The sequence below is a fragment of the Conger conger genome, chromosome 4 (genome assembly GCF_963514075.1).
Source record: "Conger conger chromosome 4, fConCon1.1, whole genome shotgun sequence".
Taxonomy (NCBI): domain Eukaryota; kingdom Metazoa; phylum Chordata; class Actinopteri; order Anguilliformes; family Congridae; genus Conger; species Conger conger.
The window spans coordinates 50,890,863-50,912,652 of NC_083763.1; the positions used below are offsets into that span (position 1 = coordinate 50,890,863).

General features: G+C 45.1%; 1 protein-coding gene across 1 annotated transcript in view; it reads right to left on the reverse strand.

The window, feature by feature from the left end:
* scrib (scribble planar cell polarity protein) overlaps nt 1-21,790 on the reverse strand; it is a 97,850-nt gene that overhangs the window by 2,248 nt on the left and 73,812 nt on the right. The window contains 20 exon segments of the mRNA XM_061237471.1: nt 2-111; nt 2,505-2,556; nt 5,037-5,111; nt 6,194-6,231; nt 6,527-6,666; nt 7,297-7,425; nt 8,670-8,852; nt 9,336-9,422; nt 9,595-9,832; nt 9,952-10,114; nt 11,036-11,200; nt 11,557-11,607; nt 11,968-12,078; nt 12,896-13,018; nt 13,269-13,316; nt 13,722-13,778; nt 14,268-14,339; nt 15,019-15,564; nt 20,348-20,428; nt 20,772-20,828. Of these exon segments, the coding sequence (XP_061093455.1) occupies nt 2-111; nt 2,505-2,556; nt 5,037-5,111; nt 6,194-6,231; nt 6,527-6,666; nt 7,297-7,425; nt 8,670-8,852; nt 9,336-9,422; nt 9,595-9,832; nt 9,952-10,114; nt 11,036-11,200; nt 11,557-11,607; nt 11,968-12,078; nt 12,896-13,018; nt 13,269-13,316; nt 13,722-13,778; nt 14,268-14,339; nt 15,019-15,564; nt 20,348-20,428; nt 20,772-20,828 (2,526 nt within the window).

Below are 21,790 nucleotides of genomic sequence, written 5' to 3' on the forward strand. Positions count from 1 at the left end.
GGCGGCGTCCTTGCCTCAGCTTGCGCTTGTTGCTGTAGAGAGCCATCTCCTCCAGGGCAGAGGAGGCAGGCGGTGGGAGAGGCACTTCCTCCTCCGGGGAAACAGGGGGTGCTGTAACGGAGCGATAGAGAGGAGAAAAGAAGAGTTACTCACCATGGTCACATGAGCTGACACTCAAGCCCGCACATGCACCCCGAACAAGCTCTCACACAGCGCAAAGACAGACTGAACCCCAGGGAGCTTCAGACAAACCCAGCAGGACTAAGGAGCCAATACTTGGCCAATCTCTGGACAAGTTTATTTCAAATCAAGCACTGCGGCAATAGACAGCAGAGTCTAAAATAATTATACAGTTAGTTCCAAATCATTTTTATTATTGGCACCCTTAAATAAATATGCACAAAAATATTGTAAACTAAAAAATAAATTATTGACATGAGTTTAACATTTCCCAACAGGTTTCACATTTACTGGCACCCCTGGTTTAAAACCCTGCCAAAGATGACAGCCATGTGTCTTCCTGTAATTTGTATGCAATATAATTTGTGAAACATATGCAGCATTTTTTTCTTCATTTTTATGAAGGGTGCCAATAATTCCAGAGCCCACTGTATGCAAGGTGGCTGCTGAATGCCAAGCAACACAAGGGCACGAGAGGCGTAGTGCGAACCCCAATGGTTAACCAATCAGAATTAAGACCAGTTTATACTTCAGCGATGTATGATCGTTGCCACCAGCGATGATCAGATTTGATGGTCGGTCACAATTAATTTTAATTCATAATAGAGCGATGGACAATTTAAGACAAATTGTAGTGAACTGAAGTCGAGCAAAAATGGAATGTTGCTGACACTGTATCAGTATCATCCGATCATACATCACCAAACTATGAACTGGCCTTTAGGACGTAGCCTCATTTCTATAACATGCCTGATTTACTTCCACCTCGGCATCAATGCTCAGTGTCTTAACTCCGTTTCATTAACTCTGATTTGGAGCCCAGAGAATACTTCTTGTAAGCATTTACCTGGCAATGTATTAAAAAGCCCCAATTCCAGCAGCAGTGCCATGCTGTGTGTTACACATTAATGAAACACTGAAATTCCCAGAGCTCTCACAATCCCAGAAAATAATCTAATTAAGCAACAGTAAGATAATTCCAGGCTAAGGTTAACCCAGCCAAGAGTCCTATTCTCAAAATACATTTCGAATCCACATTTCAAACTCTACGAGCACTGCTAGACCGAGCTGCAGCACATGCACTGCTTTGATATAGTACACTTGCCAGTAAGTCACAAAAGAGACTAAAGGAGAACCTACACTGATTGGAGGAGAGGAGCATTTCTAACTGACGATGACTGATCTGCAGGTTCCAGGTGAGTACCCATTTGTTAGAAAATGGGTGATTTAATCCATACCTACTCCACTGGGACAAATCAATTCCTTCGCAAAACTGCATACTAACCTCCAAGGGCTCAATGTTATTAAATCATCATTATTATGAAAATGATATTTTATTATCAAGTATGATTTATATAGAGGAACCATTAACCATGAACCATTAAGTAGTGTACAGCAACGCTCTCTTTGGAAGGCGAAACAGACGGTTTAGAAGGGCACCATCAGCTTCCTAGGAACCTCAAGAGAAAACTCAGTGGGCCTCAGAGGAGACGCGACAGATTAGGGCAGCAAAACAACCTTCAAGGAAAACCAGCTGAAATCAACACCAGCGGTTACATTCTGTCTTTCTCGCCTCAAGTGTTTCAAAGGGTAAACTACATGACAGGATCGCTATTCTGGATGGGAGACTATTTGATCCTAGGGAACCTGGATCTTGTTAAGTAATATGTCCTTAGTGTACATTTTGTTGGCCAAGATGCCAGGTCTTGAATAACTGAAACAACTGATGAAGCAACGACTAGCCCAAACCCTCATCCTGTGAAGTCACACATGGAAATCCCATTTGAGATAAGTCAATAAACTTACTATGAAACTTTGACCTAATCCAAAAATATTATTGGATCAGGCCTTTCGATGCTGAAAGGGTAAAAGCAAAACAAAAGTACAGTTCCCTTCACACTGACAATTCCTCACACCATGCAGGCCAGTCAAACAAAAAAAGTGAAGCAGAGAGGTGGAAGGTAAGGTTTGCTTTTTCGTTTTTGCCATTTATCAGACACACCAACACTCAGGTCCTACCAATATCTGACCGCAGATTATCCCAGGAAGCCACCTGAATGAAGGGGGTAATCATAGGATGAACAGCTCAGCAAAAATGAGAAACAAAACACATGCATATGGTTTACGTATATCCTTGGAATACCCTGCAGTACACATAATAGAGAAATATTTCCCTATTTACTTCTGTCTGTAGCCTACTTGCATCATTATTCCATACGCATTCTTTGCAGATCTTTTGTCACCAACATTGATAATTTGTCAAATACCATTTAAAAAAAATTCCATTACAAGGGGTAAGTTCTGAACTAGACGCGGTAACTCACCTGGGTTGCTGGAAGTGTCATCAATAAATTGAATGTCTGCTGCTTCAGGAGACTGCAAGAGAAAAAAAAAAAAAAAGAGTCAGAGGAGGAGAGAAACACCTTCACACTTCTTGAGGGAAGAACAACAGAGGGGTGGGGGTATATTAGACAATGATTACATTGAGATCCTCTGACAGACAGCTACCCACAGTATTACATCTTCCAAACCACATCCTTTAAATCCAAACAATTTGGAAACAAAAATGTCTAAGCTTTCCCATGTAGCCCCAATGACAAAAAATATGGATCTTTTTCAAAATGTCTTCCAATTGAATCTTTCTGTACATATATAAATTGAGGATACAGGACAGCATCAGATGACCAATACCCTCTGGACGTACAGTCCACAACACACACACGTCACTTTCTGGCCAGAATTTAGGCTAGCGCACAAGAATCTACGATGCGCTGCATGCTTTATTTGCAGGTGCTCAGTGCTAGTGTAATGCTGTACAGAGAAAGTGTTCAATTACTCTGAATGAAACTTGAAGGGAAAGAAAATGAGAAGGTCTGATCCAATCCTCTGAAGCTTCTACACATTCCAGGCACAGTCCATACAAACTTCAAAAATCAAAACTCAGCCTCCACAACCCTAAGCATAACCCAAACCCTAACCCCCCAGGGCTCTGGGACCTACTCAGACCTAATGTAAAGGATGACCACGTCAAGTTCAGAAGACGTTCATAGACTTCTCTTCCCTCTGTCCCTCAGGCAATGCAGTTTGTGTGGCTCTAAGGTAGGGTGGAGACAAACAGCAATATATAGTTTCCTCATAGGCATGTTGGGGGCGGAGGATAGTGTAACTTAACTCATGACTCAAACTCTGGTTAAACTACAGAACACAAACATGTCCTGGTCAACACACTCAAAGACCACCAAATGGCAAGAGATCAGCTTCCACAAAATATCTTTGCTATTTACTGTAGTACGTTCCCGACACTGATGCACAGACATTAGTAACAGAATAGCCTATTGGCATTTTTAGCCCTATGTAGGTCACTACTACCAATATAACCCAGAGTCAATTCCCTGAGAAGAACACAAGTACAGCACCAGAGATGCTAGGATAGATTCTAAATGTAACAAAACGTATTTCCAAATCAAGACTTCATCACAATGGTTAAGTCAAAGCAGACACATTAGATACATACTGTAGCTCCTTCCCAAGGTATGTGCACAATATAGGTTAATGAGAAATTTCAGGCGACTTTGAAAGCATTACTGTGGTGGAAAAACTGACGGTTAATGTCAACATATCAAAGAAAGCACCCAAACAGCTGGATTTCCAACATGCCTCAGCTCCGTGGAGTTTAGAAGGGTAGGGTTAAAGACAAAAAGAACCACAGACAAAAGGGCAGCAGCCAAAAATCTGCAGCATTCCTTCCTCTGGTCCTGCAGCCTCTCACTGTCCCCCTGCTCCTACAGTAAAGGCCGTCAGCTCCCATTCCGTCACCCAGAACACACCAGGTCAATTCCTGACCAATCTGGACGCCCAATTTTCACAACCTGTGATGCTTTTGCATGTATGGAGGTTGGATGTCAAGGCCAGAAGGCTATAAAGACAAATAAATATCATAAACATCAACCACTGATCTATTAAACCAGAGCTGGAAAGCAATCTATCCATTTTCATTGGTCAGGCAGCCGGAAACAATATATAATTAATTATTTTGCCATATCTTGCATAAACACAGGGTGTGCAAAGAAGGCGACTGACGTGGGTGAATTTTGAACAGGAACAGAGTCAGACCCTAAAAACTGTGGATGACTGGCTGGGAGAGATGACAGGTGGGCAGGTATCCCAGAAGCTGATTGGTTAGCAGATCACATCCTCAGAGTAAGCTGGCCGGGGACATGATTAGTGAGTGATGTCAGACACTTCAGTGAGTGGTGGCCCAATATAAGTTTGGAAGAGCTTTGAGTTGGGTAAAGGAGAGGGGAGAAAGTGAAGTAGTAAATCTGAAATAAATCATAATGTTAATACAGGACTGAGGTCTGCTACAGGAGATACCTTAAAACAAACAAACCTGATTAGGCTGATTATGTCATGACTGTTGACATGACTAAAAATGCCAGTGAATCTTGACAGGATGGAGTGTTAGCTGCCACCATCTTGTCAAGATATGTGTAATGGAAAATGAAGAGCCTGCTGATCGGACAAGCTCACACAGGAATGAGAACAAGGCCTAGACCTGTTCAGATATTATCCTGAATATGTGTGTGTGAGTGTATGTGTGTGTGCATGTGTGTATGTATGTATGTGTGTGTGTGTGTGTGTGTGTGTGTGCGCATGTGTGTGCGTTTGTGTGTGCGTGCGTGCGTGTGCGTGGTGTGGGGGGGTTAATGTTGCTACAGCACAGCTTTATTGTCCAGACACACAGGGACCTGTCAGGGAAGTGAGGTTTTAGTGAGAGGTGGGAGAGGGGGTAGGCAGGAATGGGGATGCTGGAGGGCGGGTGTTCAGGGCTGGCAGCTGGTGCATGCAAATGATACCTGGATGTCGTATACAGGTTTGGCACAAGGGATTGCAGCAAACTGTCGGTAGTCAAACTTCTTTTGTGACAGGGACTAGAAGGACAGCAAATAGAAAGATATGGAGACAGAGAGAGTGAGAGAGACAGAAAAGTATAAATAGAGAGAGCAAGGAGGATACAGAAAGAGATGAAGATGCAGAGGAAGTGAAGCAGTACAGGAAGTGGAGAAATGGACCTAGTCACAGCCTCTGATTGACTATGGTGATGGAGATACTTACAAAAGGATTACATGCAGTAGCTATACTCTCAGAACAACAGTTTCCTGGAAGTAACAGGATCTCACTTCCTGTTCAGCAACAGCATAAGTGTAAACCGAAGGACTAAACAAAATGGCGGGGGTCTGCAGTGCTGGCCAGGAGGAGGAGGGTGATATCACAGTATGCGGGGATGGCTGGTGAAGTGGGGTGAAGTGGCTACTTTTCCATTATGACAAGGTGCCTGACAGAAAAAAAGAGGAACTGAAAGGCTTTAGAGCCTCTAGGGACATGACATGGAAAATGGTGGAGAACAAAAACCAGTTGTGTTGTGTTTGCATCTTAGCTGATGAAGAATCTCTGTCTGAAAACAAAATGCATGTGGTGCAAAAAATTACAATGCGTGAGGTGATTTTTAGAAGTTCTCTTTTGCTGAAATCACGTTCAGTATCAGCTAGCTACTGCTGAAAAAATATTTGATAAGGGAGTCTGTTAATTCAAAAGAGAATACAAGTGAAAACAAAGAAATGGTATAGTACTGACTCATAGCAACCTGTGTGTAGGGAATTCTGTAGATGAGACAAACAGTCTCCAATTTACCCGTCCGCCACAGCAAACAAAACAACCTCCCTCTCGAAACCACATCTAAGCGTGACAATGATTTCCAATACCTCAGTAAAGGACAGAAAAACTAGAGTAATTCCTGATTACTTGAGAAAGCCTGCCCTGAATGCAACCCCCCCCCCCCCCCACATGTGATCTGGAGCATGAAAGGCATTCTAATGTAGCACAAGTCATCTTTCAATGCTGTGTTCCAGAAAAAAGATAATCCACTTCCAGACCTGTCATTGTCATTCTGTCACGGGACCAAAAGTCAAACCATAAAATAACTCTGAAAGGGAAAGAAATCATGAGTCCTTACCAGTCTGCCAGGTGAAGTCATACCTCGAGGGCTGGCATCTGTTAGGAGGGGGCGCAAGACAGGGCTATCAGACTGAATTCAATGAATATCTCATAACTTCTGGTGACTGCTTCACCAGTCATGGCATAGTTTTTATTCCACTATTCCATCCTGCATCCATTTCATTTAGTGTCTGGTTATGCGGCCCTTGTATCTCACTACAACTAGATAAAACCAGTTTATACCAAAACAACCCCTTGCATGTTCAAGGCATTAGAGGAGTTGGAGCTGTAAGACCTTATTGGGATGGACCATCTCTCTGTAGAGAGGAGGCTTGGGGGGAGAAAGGCTCACCTTCCAGTGGAGTGGGGGAAGGCGTGGGGGCTGGCGACGGGGATTCGGTCAGCTGGTCCAGAGTAGAGCGCTTCTTACCCTCCCGGGACTTGGCGATGACCATCTGGGCTTTCAGGGCATCCTGCTCCAGAGACTTCATTCTGAGGGAGAGAGGACGTCGTTTAGGAAGGAGTGGAGAGGGACCGGGGAAGAAAGAGAGAAAGATATGCTTGACAACGGGAGAGGGCTGCAGGGTACGAAGGGAAGAGGCAGCACTATCGGAGGTATGTAGTGAAAGAAAGGCAACAGGAAAAAAGGAGAAACAGGGCCAAGCCATTGTCTAATCAACAAAGTGCAATGCGGGAGCAATTTCCACGTGCTTGGGTGAGGAGTGCGGGCAAGAGAAAGATAGAGAACATGGGCAAATACAGTGGAGAATGACCTATAAGACAGGAAATCTAGTTTGAGAAAGGGTAAGTGGGGAGATGGATGAAACAGGAGAGAGAGAGATGGAGATATGAGGGGAGTGAGATTTTAAGAGGAAGACAAGTGCATGCTTGATAGAAAAGCAATTACAATGAATGAGGATGAGAGCAGAAAAACTAAGAAAGAGAGGTCAGAGAGGAGGACACAGGCAGGGGAGAGGGACAGAGTGCCGTCAGAAAGTGAGTGTGCACAGCCGAGCGCCATTGGTCTGGATTGGTGAACTTTCACACCTGCACCCCACCCGAAGCCACACAGACCCACCACATGCCCACAATGCAATGCGGCAGGCGGGACAGAGGGCAGACCTGAGCTGGGCGGTGGCGGTGGGCTGAGGGGGTACGGAAGCACCCTGAGACGCCCTCAGTCTGGTCTGGTACAGCCTTTTAGCCAGGTCCTGCTCATACTGTTTAATGTCCTCTTCCAGACCGTGAGGTCTGGGCCAGGTCAGGATGAGGGGGGGGGAGGAGGAGGAGGAGGAGGAGGAAGGGCGAAGCAGACAGGAGTGGAGAGGAGACAAACAGACAGACACATATACATACAAATAAAGAGGGAAAAATAGAAATGGGAGGTAAAACACTGACAAGAGTTAAGGGGGAACAAAGGAAGAGCAACTATCAGAAATGAGGGAAACTAAATCAAATGGTGAGAAAGGAATGACCATTAACTAATAGACGGCCCATAGACCGTGCCAGTGATCCGCGGACCTTCTGAAGGTGGAGCTACTACCTTCTTCACTGGGCTCAACCAGCAGAAGACAGATACATGTGTGCACCGGTTATAGTTCCAACCGTCTAACTTCTCTGAAAACAACATCTTGTGTTTACAATTTTTTCCCCTCGCCCGTGTATTTCAAATACACGATAGCTTATGTAAATAAGACAGCTTTGGAGCTGTTGTAAGGCGTATTTCTTCACTTTTAAGGAGGTAGGCTACTGACTCCTATAGGCTTCAAGTCTATATGCTAAGCTAACGCGTTATGCTACTCTGGAAATGAAGCCAGTGAATACACAAAAATGATAATGAAATCGAACATCTCATCCAAGTCTGGTCAAGTCGGAAAAAAGGTATATTTCCCAAAATGTTTGGTTATTCCTTTAAGTCATTTTTATTCTACAACGTTTGTTGTTATATAAATTTAATTCCTAATTTGCCTATTCTCAACCCAAATGAGGGCATAATTCTCGTTCACTACGACATAACTACTGTAGCTTGTTTGGGGAAGTATATAATTCACGAGAGCCAAGACTCATATCCATCAGATCAGTTACGGTGCTGCGTTACTCTGGTGGTGAAATCTGTATTGCGAATAACGGTTACGTAAAAACAACAGATGGGGAGTGAACACAGCGTTAGTGTTCAGCGTCGGCAGCTCTCAGAGGGGTGATGAACACATATGGGAGCCTGTAGCATAGTGGTTAAGGTACATGACTGGGACAGGCAAGGTTGGTGGTTCAATCCCCGGTGTAGCCACAATAAGATCCGGACAGCCGTTGGGCCCTTGAGCCGTTGGGCCCTTGAGCCGTTGGGCCCTTGAGCCGTTGGGCCCTTGAGCCGTTGGGTCAATTGCTCCAGGGGAGGATTGTCTCCTGCTTAGTCTAATCAACTGTACGTCGCTCTGGATAAGAGCGTCTGCCGAATGCCAATAATGTAATGTAATGGAGCTCCGTTTGGGCCGTACCGTGCCGCTCTCCACATGGCCCTCTTCTCCGCCTCCAGCGCCCGTCTTTCGGCCGGCGACAGGTCCTTGTCTGGAGCCAGCGCCAGCTCGGGGCTCTGCATGCGCAGCCTCTCCTGGTGCCGCCTCTCCGCCTTGGCCGTGCGAATCGGGGCACTGGGCTCCCCGGGGTAGGCTGGGCTCAGCCTGCAAGCGGACACACAACCCATCAGACATACAGCTCCCCAGCTAGCAAGACGGGTTATAAAATTGAAATAATGGGGCAGGCTGTAGCCTAGTGGTTAAGGTGCATGACTAAGCAAGCCCCTTAAGCCCGCATTGCTCCGGGGGGATTGTACCGTGCTTGTCCCCTGCTTAGTCGCTTTGGATAAACGGCAATGAAATGTAAAATAACTCTTCACATTTATGTAAGACAAGGAGCTGCATGCCGCATGCTTTACCAATGCAAATGTTCAAGTTTTATTATTTTATTATTTTATTTCCCATAACACTACATAGCGATAACTCTTTGCCAGCAGAGGTGTCATTCTAACCATGATTATGCTGATAATGGAGAGAAAATCTTAAATGAAAGTCCACTCAGTTAAAAATCCAATACGACCGATTTGTGCTCATCTAAGCAAGAGCATTTATCACAAGGAGCAGAAAACTACCGATAATGATCTTTACCCAGTTATGGAATTGGGCCGGTGCTCCACTCTGAAATCTTCCAGGGAATTTCTTTGGGAGTCTCCCCTACCATCCACAGATGAGGGCCTACACACACACACACACACACACACACACACACACACACACACACACACACACACACACACACACAAACACAAAGCTTTGGATCAGAACCCCCCGTGTGCCACTGCCAGTGCGCCATGATGGTCCTTATTTGCCTCTAATGCAAAATTTGACATTTTGAATCAGCAATTACCCTGAGCTGGGGGGTGTGACAAAATTGCTGGGGGGTGTGGCAAAAAGGCTGGGAGGCGTGGCACAGTGTCTGGGAGAGGCAGCACTCTGGTTGCCCACACTCTCAATTTTATACTCCACGCCATCCAACACCACTTTGCCCTGGGCCTTCATCTCGGCCATCTGCCTGGCTAGGTCGTCCTCTTCCTCCTCCTCCTCATCCAAGAGGTAGTCCCGGGCACACAAGTCAATCTTCTTTGCTATTGTTCAGCAACAGACAGACAGGCAAATGGACAGAGAAGATGTCAATTATCTTTTTAAGTTCAGACTTTAACAGTGCGTTACATCAGGGTTGATGGTGTAAAATGCAGATACTGACCTTCTTCCTCCTTCATCTTCTTCAGATCGTCCTCCCCGACAAGCGACACTCTGGGCTTGGGTTTGCTCTCAGGGGTCTGCTGCTTCACGTCGATCTCAAAGTACTTCTGTCGATCTCTAAAGGAGCGCTGCTCTGGACTGCCCTGGCCGCTGGTCATGGGCGACTGTGAAAGGGAAAGGCGGGGTGATTATGATTAATCCATGCACACTAAGTTTGAGTTCAGGAGCCAGTGTACCCATTTGTAGGAAATGAGAATATGAAAATGAAGCCTTGTGAATGCCTAAATCAGGGGTGCACAACTTCGTGGAGGGCCATTCTGCGCGCTGGTTTTTGTTCCAACCAATGACTTCCATTTTTGTTTTCTGGCTGCTCTATAGATTACACTGGTTCACTCCTATACTGGATGACCTGCAGCCTGTGGCTGTAGCTGGTGCTTTTATACATATCAGATTTAGACATGACTGCACTAATTAAATAAAAAATTTTTAAGGGTGCCAATAATCCTGGACCCCACTGTATATCTTATCAAAACATAAATTTTGCTAAAAGGCTAATAATATTAAAAAACTATTTCTATTTTAATTTCCTCGCATTAGCTTGCCTGACTTCTCATTCAAATTAAGCACTACCTTAAATCTTGAAATGCTATCCAAGGGCTGTGTAAATATTATGATAAAAAAAACAACATAAATGACTCAAAGAAACATGTCAAGTCTGGGTCACTACCCTTGGGATGTTAAAAAAAGACCTTCTGCATTTACAGAACGCAGTGTATTTTCTTTCCAGCTTTTTGCCGTTAAACACAGAATCCTGTGTTAACACGACCACTTTACGCATGTGCACAAATTACATACAACATGTACTACTAGAAAAGTCAGAATCAGAAGAAAAGTCCATATTGATCAGAAAGCATCTAGTGGAAGACAGCTACGCCACTATGATTTGGTGAAACATTAGGAAAAGGTAAATCAATAATTATTTTTCAGCATTACGATCTGCCACCAAAGACCCCAGCAGAATCTGGGGTGAAAGACCGCAGGAGGAGAAGGAGGAGGCAATCTTCGGCTGGTGCAGAGATGGATACCTGCATCTCCAAGGAGGGTCGAGAGTGGCGTGGCACTGCGGCCAAGCTCATGTACTCCCTGCGGTCAGGGGAGAGGGGCGAGTGCGAAGAAGCAGGGGCTGCAAGATCCCCCCCTGCCGCGTCCCCTTCCCCCATGTCCAAAAACACCTCACTGTCCACCTCAGGCTGAAAGACCCATAAAGGAGGTCACTTTGGTGCTGGCCAAATAAAACACAGCCTCGTCAAGTATGACTTGTCATTTGACCAGCATCTCAGGGAAGGCTATAATCCCTGACACCAAGACTGTCCATAGCTGAAGCTATGCACAGCATCTGCTTGTCACCAAACAGCCACTTAATGCAAACCTACCATCAATACCTCTGCAAGGGTAAATGCCAATTCCCCACCGAAAGAGTAACACAGTTATGAATTATCATGATAACATGATCCAATGTTTTCCGGAGCCAGTGTTGCACAATTTAGCCATTCATCCTGGAGAAGCCATATGATGGGTCATAGACAGGAGGCAGTGGGAGACTCACCTCTGGTGAAGCCTGCTGGAACTGGATGTTGTTCCTTTGGCCAAAATATTCCTGCAGACAGACACAGTGAGAGACTTAAAACAAGAATCCAGGCAGTGAGTAACAGCACACAAACAAAATCATTCTACACACCCTCGCCACATTTGAGTGAAAAACAGAAAAACGGACATGGGTATTGGCGGGGGAAGGTTATCCGCACAAACAAAATTCTGCTGTTTAGGGATCAATACGCTTTCACTGCTGGCTTCATTTTAGGAAGGGTCAAGTTACGACAATTCATTCCATGCATTTCCATCCAAATCATCCAGTTCTTTAGAGACCACGTACATTGTGCAGGTTATAGTGGTTATAGGGATATTAGGGTGAGCAAACCTTCATGCATCCAGCCATGGGTGCTGCCATTTTGCCTACCTGCTCAGGCTGCTGCACTGCCACGGAGTGGGGCACGGCCGCAAAGGCCTTATAGGCCTGCTTAATATTGGTGGGGAACTCATCGGGTGAAGGGGGGGTGGGGGCACGAGGCTGTGGGGGTGGGATGGGGGTCGTAGGGAGGAGGGGAGAGAAAGGGAGGGAGGGCAGGAGGAGGGTCGGAGGGAGAGAGAGAGGACAACCAAGGGCAGGACTGAGTCAGAGAGAAAGGAAGCACACAGCAAGGCTGAGCAGGAAGAGAAGAGAAGAGAACTTGCTGTGACCGCACCAAGAAAGGAGGGGGAGATAAGAAGGAACTAGGGGACTGACACTTTCAGTGTATTTGTGCTTGAAGTGAGAGCTCCGTTAACTCTACAGCATCCGTTGTATTTGTCAAATACAACAGCAGCCAGGGGCCTTCGACACTATGAACAAATACTGCATTCAGCTCAACATTCAACATTAAAATGTTTACTAAAATGTAACACTGTAGTTACAGTAAGCTGCCTGGATCCTGTGAAAAATGGCCTGTGTTGGAGTGAGAAGACCCTTGCTTAATTAACACTTGAGTATACTTGTTTTAGGATTTCTTCCATTTTCACATTTCCATCTTATTGGTGCTTCTTGGTGGGTTTGTTCTCATCAGATTATTCCACAAGCATTATATTCTACAAGTATAGAATAGCCTCCCCAAAGCTGCATTGCGGAGGCCATTGCAGGCCTAGAATAACAGCCAGCAATACCAAGCATATGTGAGCAAGCAATGCCAAGCATTTCAACCCAAAGATGGCAAAGATATACTTACACCATTGTCACCAAAGATACAGTACAAAGCAAATGCAGAAAGGTGCATAGAAACACCCTACTACACTATAACATGTTACTTGCTGCTATCTGACTATTTACTAAGTGGGGTTGTCAGGATTCTTACAGAGGTTTGGGAGTTGATGGGAGAGGGGCCATGCTGGAACGGACTTGGACTGCTCCATTCATCCTGACTGTCTGGAGTACCCTGCCACTTGCGAGATACAGGCTGGATCGCACCGGGTTTCGTCTTCAGGACAAAGAGAGACAGAGAATTAGAGCAAGATGAATAGCTAAATTTCCTTCCAGTTATAAAACTTATCATTGAATTAGGAACTTCATTTAATGTCAGGTTTCAAGCAGAATTGTGCAATCAATGACAGCAATATCGCCTCAGAGAAAAATGTGTGAAGACCAGAAGCAAAATGACTGGGTAGTATCTACCAGGAAGTACTAAATAATTCATGTTAATTGAGTTAGTCCATTTCTTGAATACTCACTGATGGGCTCTCTTTGGGAACCACACTGGAGGTGTATTGAATACATGCCTGAAACAGAAAGCGTGTTTACTTGACACCATTAGCAATGGGGGAAACTGATACAAGGTGCTCACTCATACAAAGAGTTATGTTCCCAGGCTACATGCAGACAAACAGCAGCACCGGCAGCACAGTTCGTACACACAACGCCCATTAAAATGGATTCACAGCGGCCCCCAGCTGCAGTAAGGCGTAGCATTTGGTTTTGAAAATGGTTCAGAATTCGCAGCAATTCCACATGACAGCCAACACACTGGTGTAAATGTTCTTTATATTTCAATGAAGAACACCCAACAGATAAGCCTCATTGGATTTGTCATTCTATGACCCTTTAATGACGCTGTATATTACAGTCCTTGCTGCAAAGTAGCAACAAATGTCAGGCCAGGTCAGGCAGGGCTCAGGGCCACTTACGAAGCGCGTCTCCCTGCCGAGGGCCGGTGGGGCCGGGGAGGGGCACTGGTGGACAGGCTGACAGGGGAGGAGGGTTGGTAAAGTCAAATGAAGAGCTGGACTACATGAGGAAAATATGTGATATGTGATAACGTTGTTGAATATTGAATATTACTCTTTGGTGGTGTAATTGGATTGCCAAACAACTCTGAAGAAAGAGCTTGTTTTAAAGGTGCAAGACCCCTGGGAAATGTATAGATAGGTGAAGAGAATTGAAATAATGAAATAAAGCACACTGAATTTTACATTACATTACATTCTTGGCATTTGGCAGGCGCTCTTATCCAGAGCGATGTACAGTTGATTAGACTAAGCAGGAGACAATCCTCCCCTGGAGCAATGCAGGGTTAAGGGCCTTGCTCAAGGGCCCAATGGCTGTGCGGATCTTATTGTGGCTACACTGGGACTAGAACCACCGACCTTGTGTGTCCCAGTCATTTAACCTTAACCACTACGCTACAGACCGCCCCAGAATTTTAGGAATGAGACCACACTGTGAGTACTCACCGGCTGGGGGCTGGGGGAGTAGCTGACCTCTCTATTGGGGCTCTGAATTCCCTGGGGCTCAGAGGAAGAAGTCTAGATTCAAAACATACAAACACACAGACAGACCAACACAAAAAAGTCAGCACACAACTCAAAGCAAAATACCTTTCATCAATGAGACCTCTCATCTTCACCACCTGTATTGGAGATAGCCTGCACTCAGCCCTCTAATTCTGTGAATTAGTGATAACACACTGCAAAACCAAAGTTGCCATTTAATGACTACTGAGCCCTGATTTGCATGCGACTTAGATTTGCAGCCACTAAGCGACTGCAACTCCTTGATGCTCAGCGTTAGATTCATCCTGCCTGTCTGAAAGAGGCATTCGTGAGTTAGCCGCGCAACCTGGCATTTCCTGGTTAGTGGTGAACTGCAATCCCCACACGGCTGAGAGCAATAAATACTGTCAAATAGAAATGAAACCCATTCCAGTCGTACACGCCGACCTCCTCAATCACACAGACTTTCACCTTTGCCCTTTGTCCAAGCAAATTCAAACAAGCCCAAAAGTTTATTTCCTTGCACCACCACACAGGGAGAGGTTAATTCAAAGCAAGGTCAAATGAGTATATACGGTGGGAAGTATACACTTTGTCATGCTGCAGGTGCTAATGTATAGCACAAAGATGCTGTAATAGGGCAAAGCAGAGCGATATAAAACCATGCCGTCTGAAAACACCCATGCTAGCTGGGCACACCAAGGCTGCTTGCCTTGCTGTACAGACGGGTCTGCAGCTGGCCGCTCTTGCCATATCCCACAGGGGGCCCTGATAGGATACGCTCTGCTGGGGGTCGGCCCTTTCCTCTGCGGTTGGCCACTAGGAAGGGGTTCTCTTTGAAGCTGATAGGCTGCGAGTCCACCAGACATTCCTCCTCTTCCCCGTCGCCAGGGGGCAGGACTTCCTGTCTGACCGAAGGCGGCAGCTGTTGGGCTTCCTGTTTTGGAGCGACGGGATCTTTGGGGGGCGGTGGGGTGGAAATGTTTTGAGTCTGGTGGGGAGGCTGCGCTGAGATGGTGATGGGGGGCAGTTTGGAGACGAACAAGGTCGGGGAGTCCACGCTGTCCTCTGAAGGGTACTGAGGGGGTGGGGTGATGGTGGGGCCCAGTACGCAGGGCTCGGCGTGGAAGAAGCTTTGCTGAGGCAATCCGCTCACTGAGGGGTCTGACAGTTCAAACCCAAGGGGGGCAATAGGGGCCCTGTGCTGGGGCTGAAGGGAGGCCTCCATGGGGGCAGGCAGAGCGGTAGAGAGGGGTAACTGGGGAGGAGCAGGAGAAGATGAGAGGGAGAAATGATTGAGAGATACTGTACAGGCAGGAAAAAGAGAGAGCAGACAGAAGTTCTTTCCCCCTTCTTAAAAAATAACTAAACTAAGAGGCTGAATGCATCACCTGAAAAAATAACACTCCATCCATTCCACACCTCCTTGAATGACTTTCATACAAAATACCCCAGCCAACCAATACATTTTTATACGTCCTGACTGAATGAAAGGCGTAATATCAATGTAGAACAGAATATTTATGCTTGATCCCAAACCAACTAGCCAATGCCTAGTACAAGAGTCGCCTTGATTCCTGCCATACGGAGCCCTTCATTGGGTTATCTTTCAGAGTTCTGCATGCTGCACTCTGATGAAAATAACTGGATCTATCAGTGATGTTAAAGGCTGAAGCCCTGGACACTTTAACTTTTATATATAAAATTGGCCTTCCACCTCTTTTTTTTTAGCACACCCCTCCACCCCTCACACTGGCCTGCAGTCAGTTTCACTTCTCCAGTGGTCATGCTAGCCCATGGAATGGAGAATGCCAATTTACTGATAAAAATAACTATTTTTGCCATAATATGCCAACTCGCATGTCGTTCATCGTTTTATTATGACAGTTAAACAAAACATATTTTTGGCTACACAGGCTAATAATATTTCAAAAACGCAATTTACATTTTAATTGACTTATGTTGGCCAAGCTAGCTGGTATGACATCTTTTTTTGGACTTTTCATTTAAGTGTTTACTTTTTGAAACACACAATGCTACCAATGGCTGTGTAAATATTACAATTACAATTAAACAACAGAAAGGTCAGACACTGTAAGAAGATTGGCTTAAAGGATAACAAGCAATTATTCTGTTGTGGTTTAAGTCTGGGTCGTCACTCAGACTTGAAAAAAGCAAAATCCTGAGTTAATGTGACCACGGTTCTCTTAATCAGAATGTGTTTCAGATTTGTATTTTGCACTACATCTATGGAGCCTGTGTGAAATGTCCGATTTAATTACAGATAAAATGACTGAATTACCGATAAAACAATCATCACGTTTCTGCTACATTTTATAGACTGAAGTTCTGAGAGAGATGTCATGGTCATACATGCATAGACACCATGGACACCAAATTAACTGCTCATCTCAAGTACACGTCACAATCTTTGAAAAACAACACGTCATTCTTCAAGACTCCAAAGCCTCCCCACAAGGCCAAATCAAAAGACATGATAATAATCCATCAACACCAATAACAAAAAACGTTGCCAGCTCTCAATTTAGCATCATTACTGAAAACTACGCCCAAACATTCTATCGTTGCTCAAGTCTGTCAGATGACTGAAGAAGGGCTGTAGGAATGGGGTCAGAAGGAAAGCGCACCCTGCAGTGAGAAAGCCTGAGTCATGTGAGACGGCGGAAGACAGCTGGGCCAGAGGAGCAGAGGAGAGGGAGGGGAGATTGGAACAGGGGCTGCTGACATTGCGGGAAGCCCAATTCCTGAAGAGAGGGCCAAGAGACAGCCTAACTCAACTCACCCACAGACACACCCCAGCCTGAACCACTTCTCCCATTCCATGGAAACACCTGAGCCTCAATCCCCTATCAGCACAGCCCAGTAATTTTCTCTATGACCATAGCTCACTGCCAAATGCAAGAATGTTACACCACAAAATATATTTTCCAGCAAGCATATGTTATTTATTCATTTAAGAATGATACATTAAGTCTCATCTCATTATGCATTTTTTTTCTTATTTTGATGAATTTTATGATTAATAATTTACATTTGATTAAAAATTTGAAATGAGAAAACAAGAAATCACAGCATCTTACGCCTACATTAATTCAAAACCAGTAGGCATAAACTGGAAGTTATACTGACAATCCTCCTAGAATCTGGCAAACTAATTACTAACTCACCCAGCAATTAAATCAGTTGGGCTACTAGAACAATCAAACAGCTGAACCAAGTATTATTGACAGCAACCACAGATCAGCAATCACAGTTCCATACAAAATGTCAAGAATATAATCCGAATCCGAAATCGCAGAAAAAAATGAATACTTTACCCTTAACGTCCATTTGAGTACTGATACTGTACTTTATTTCAAGCCGACGCCTCCCACAAAAATAAGAATTCTCCCCCAATAGTGGTAGCAACAGCTGCAATGCTATCTCGGTAAACCAGTCCTAAAAAAGACCATGTGGCCCATTATTGCATTTGGCATGAGATAAAACTTTCCCATGAAGCCTAATTAAAATTCTTCTTCAGATACATTGAAAAATCCCTTCTGATATCCAGGTCTATGTCCTGATATCCAGGATATAAAAATTATATCTGACTAAAAGCTTGACTGATAACTGAAAATAAATCAATTCTGTCAGACTACAGCTGTAGCCTTTGCACAAATCAACGCAAGGTAGCCTTGAGAAAAAGCAGTCCATCAGAAAATACAAAGGCATGTTGAAGTAACACTGAAACACGACTACGGAAGAGATGAAGAGAAACCAAAGAAGAAGGCAACAGAACCCCTGCTAGGGACCCCCAAGACTCACTGTAGGATGTTGGTGGGAACACGCGCTTGGTGGGGATCTCCTCTCTAACAAAATGTTTCCTGGACACTGTATGGACTCTGTGAGTGTCCGTCCCTTACATCAATCCCACAACCACTTACTGCCCAACCCCACACCCCCTCTGACTATCGCCTAGCAAGACCTTAAAATAACCACTGAGAAGTGCCAGCTGTCCCCCTCCCCCAAGTCTCCTCTAAATCGGTCGGTGAGAAGGTAGGCTCACTGCACATTCTACATGCCCCCACTTCATGTCCACAGCATATCAAACTGCTCATTATTCAGGTCAGAGGTGAACTTTACCAACGTTTAACAGGTACATTAAAGTTCTCTGAAGCTGGTTTTCAAGTGAGGAGTTTGATGTGTTGACCTTTTGGATTTGGGTGACTACAAGGAAGAGACTTGGGTTTTTCACTGACAGGACAGTTTTGCACGGTGTTTGAAAGTGTTGATTGTTCTCCAACAGTGATGGTTAGAGAATTGGGCTTGTAACGTCAAGGTTTCAGTTCTATTCCGACGTTGGGCACTGCCATTATACCATTGAACAAAGTACTGAACAGGAATTCTAGCAAAATATATGTGTGAATGGACTGTATGTGAAGAGTACAAGTCACTCACAATAAGAGCAACTCAGGACGCAGGAGAACCACGCAGAACAAATCAATTCAGGGCCAGAAGGTACAGAACATCGACGTGAAGTGAAAGAACTTCTCAGATGCCAACCATTCCATCTTCTACCAGGGAAGAAAATCATTCTGGCTGGAATGCGAATGCTGCATCGACAGGATTGTGAGGTACGGAGACGTAGCCTGGGAATGCGGAACCTGGAATGCAGAACTTGGAATGCGCAGATGGAACGCAGGGACAGTTGCATTCCACCTCTCAGAAACACCTGCTTGGCGTCAGGGGTGACTGAAGGGATTCCTGGGAGAAAAACATGACGGATTCCGTAGGGAGCGCTATTCTGAGAAGGCGAGCCAGATCTGCAGGCATGGGCCATGGAGCAGACAATAGTCACAGGTCGTCAAACACATTTTAAGAGGTCATGGTCTAATTATGGATGCTTACATATATGGTGTAATGTGGTGTAACAGTTCAGTGATAAGATGCCAAAATAAAGTGCTAATAGCAATGTCTAATTATGATAATGTCATTTTCATTACATATCATTACAGGCATTTAGCAGACGCTCTTAACCAGAACGACGTACAACGAAGTGCAAATTGAACATGGGGACAAGTGTGATGAGGACCCTTAGAGTACAGTACGGTTCCGAGTACTAGCGTGACCATATCGATACAGTTGGAACCATCGAAGAATACATCAACTTACGAACAAGCATACCACAATTGGCAGCTAGAATACCCTGAGTAAACCAATACAATACAATATTTAATACAACAATATCTATATATAACTATATATATGTGCCATTATAATCTATGGCATGCACAAGGCTAATCATGGTGGTGAGGTAGGGAGGGAAAGGTGCAGCCTGAAGAGATGAGTCTGCACTTGAAAGTAGTCAGAGACTCTGCTGTTGTGACATCCACAGGAAGGTCATCCCACCACCGTGGGGCCAGAACAGACAGAGAAGTGCAGGTGCGGCGATGGGGAGGTGCCAGGCATCCCGAAGTAGCGGAATGGGGGGGGGGGGGGGGGGGTCTTGCTGGTGTATACGTTCTGATCAGTGATTGAATATATGCAGAGGCTGATCCTGGTACATGAGCACCTAAGTTTTAAATTTGATGCGAGCCATAACAGGCAGCCAGTGGAGGTTGCTGAGCAGGGGGGGGTGACATGTGAATGACTGGGGACATTGAATACCAGACAGGCTGCAGTGTTCTGGATCAGTTGTAGGGGTCTGATGGCGGATGCTGGAAGGCCAGCCAGCAGAGAATTGCAGTAGTCCAGGTGAGACAGGACCATTGCTTGTACGAGGAGCTGAGTGGAGTAGGTGGTGAGGAAGGGACGGATTCTCCAGATGTTGTACATTTTCACAACTTGTTTTCATGGTTTATTAATCTACTCAAACAGTTTCCATTTACACTGTCCCAAATATATATATATACCTGAGGGGGCTAAGCTAAAATTTCATTTCATGCATGCTAGTTGCATATTTACCCAATGGTAAGAGAGACTGGGCAGAAAAGCCTGTTGGATTTGATCGTGGCGGACTGTATTGGACCAACGAGACTCACCTGGTTGACCTTCTGCAGGCTCGTGGTGGGAAGTGCAGCCAGTGTCCTGTAGTCCAGTTTGAGGGGCCCTGTGTTGAAGTTCTGAGTGTGGGGAAAGAGATAGCGGGGTCAGATCTGAGCAGAGTTGTTCAAATTCCTGAGGAGACACCGCTGAGAAGACCGTTGTGATTTAAGGATCGTAATGATTTTGATGGGGGCGGTGGCCCAGAAAATGTTGAATGTGCTGCATAGGCAACAGTCTTTCCGACGTAACCCAGGTTGGAGAAACAATTAAACCTGCCTTCGATTAGATCTAGTTTCTCTAGGGGTACTTCCCAGGGCTGGTGCCGCCAACTTCCCAAAGAGTCTGAGGCAACATTGGAGCCCTTTGAACAGTGTCTCCACCTACTGGAGAGATGGGGGGGGGGGACAATGGGACCCTCACCTCAGCCTCCTCCTCCAGCAGACGGGTGGCCTCCTCGCGCTCCAGGCGCATGCGCTCCTTCACCAGGGGGTGGAGAGGGGGGGGGGGGTGGCCACCGAAAAGGGGGAAGGGTAGAGGAGGGAAGAAGAATGGTGCCACAAAACAGCACATGCAGACAATGGTGCGATGTGGAGGGAGAAAAGGAGTAAGGAAAAGGGGGCAGTGTAGTGGACGAAGATGGAAAGGACCGAGGCACATGGGTGTGAAATGAAATGAGTTGAAAGAAGAGGTGGGGCAAGAAATGGAGAGAGGAATGGTTGTAAAGGAGTGAAAATGTGAGAGTGACCCAGACACACCATGGGGAGCGAGACAGTAGAGATGGAGAGAGAAAGAGATAAAGAAGAGAGAGGGAGAGAGGATAGAATCCACACACATTAGAAAAGAACCTTTTCTATTGGCACACCAACAGAAACTTTAGCAGGCAAGGGGAGTGTTGGTAGAGATAGAGACTTGGGGAGGTGTACCAAAGGGAGGAAGACTCTTTTAAGGGGAGGAACCTGACTTTATATTTCTCACACTACCCACTACCAGGCCTAGTCATTTCTGTAATTGCTTTGATTTCAAATATTTTTCTGTGCTTTAAACTGAGCTTGCTGGTGTATTGGAACCTATAAAATACTCTCAACAAATGCAAACACCGCTTTCTGGTCCTCTTGGTTGGCTCAATTGCACAAGCCAAGATCAATCGAGCACAGAAAAGTATTTTAATGCAAAACAATTATAACTGACCAAGGTTTGACAACTATACTAATTTAATAATACCATAAGTCACTGCTGGTTATGGTAATAAAACTGTGAGATACAAAGTAAAGTCTGCAACCTTTCAATATAATTTTTTTTAATGTTCACTGGAACAATGTGAATTCTTCCAATAAGGGATGCTAAGCAAATAACCATCATATGAGTTAAAGTAATTACATTTGCAGAAACTAAGAAATGAAATGCAGAATTTGTTGACTGGCCTTGGGGAACAATGTACT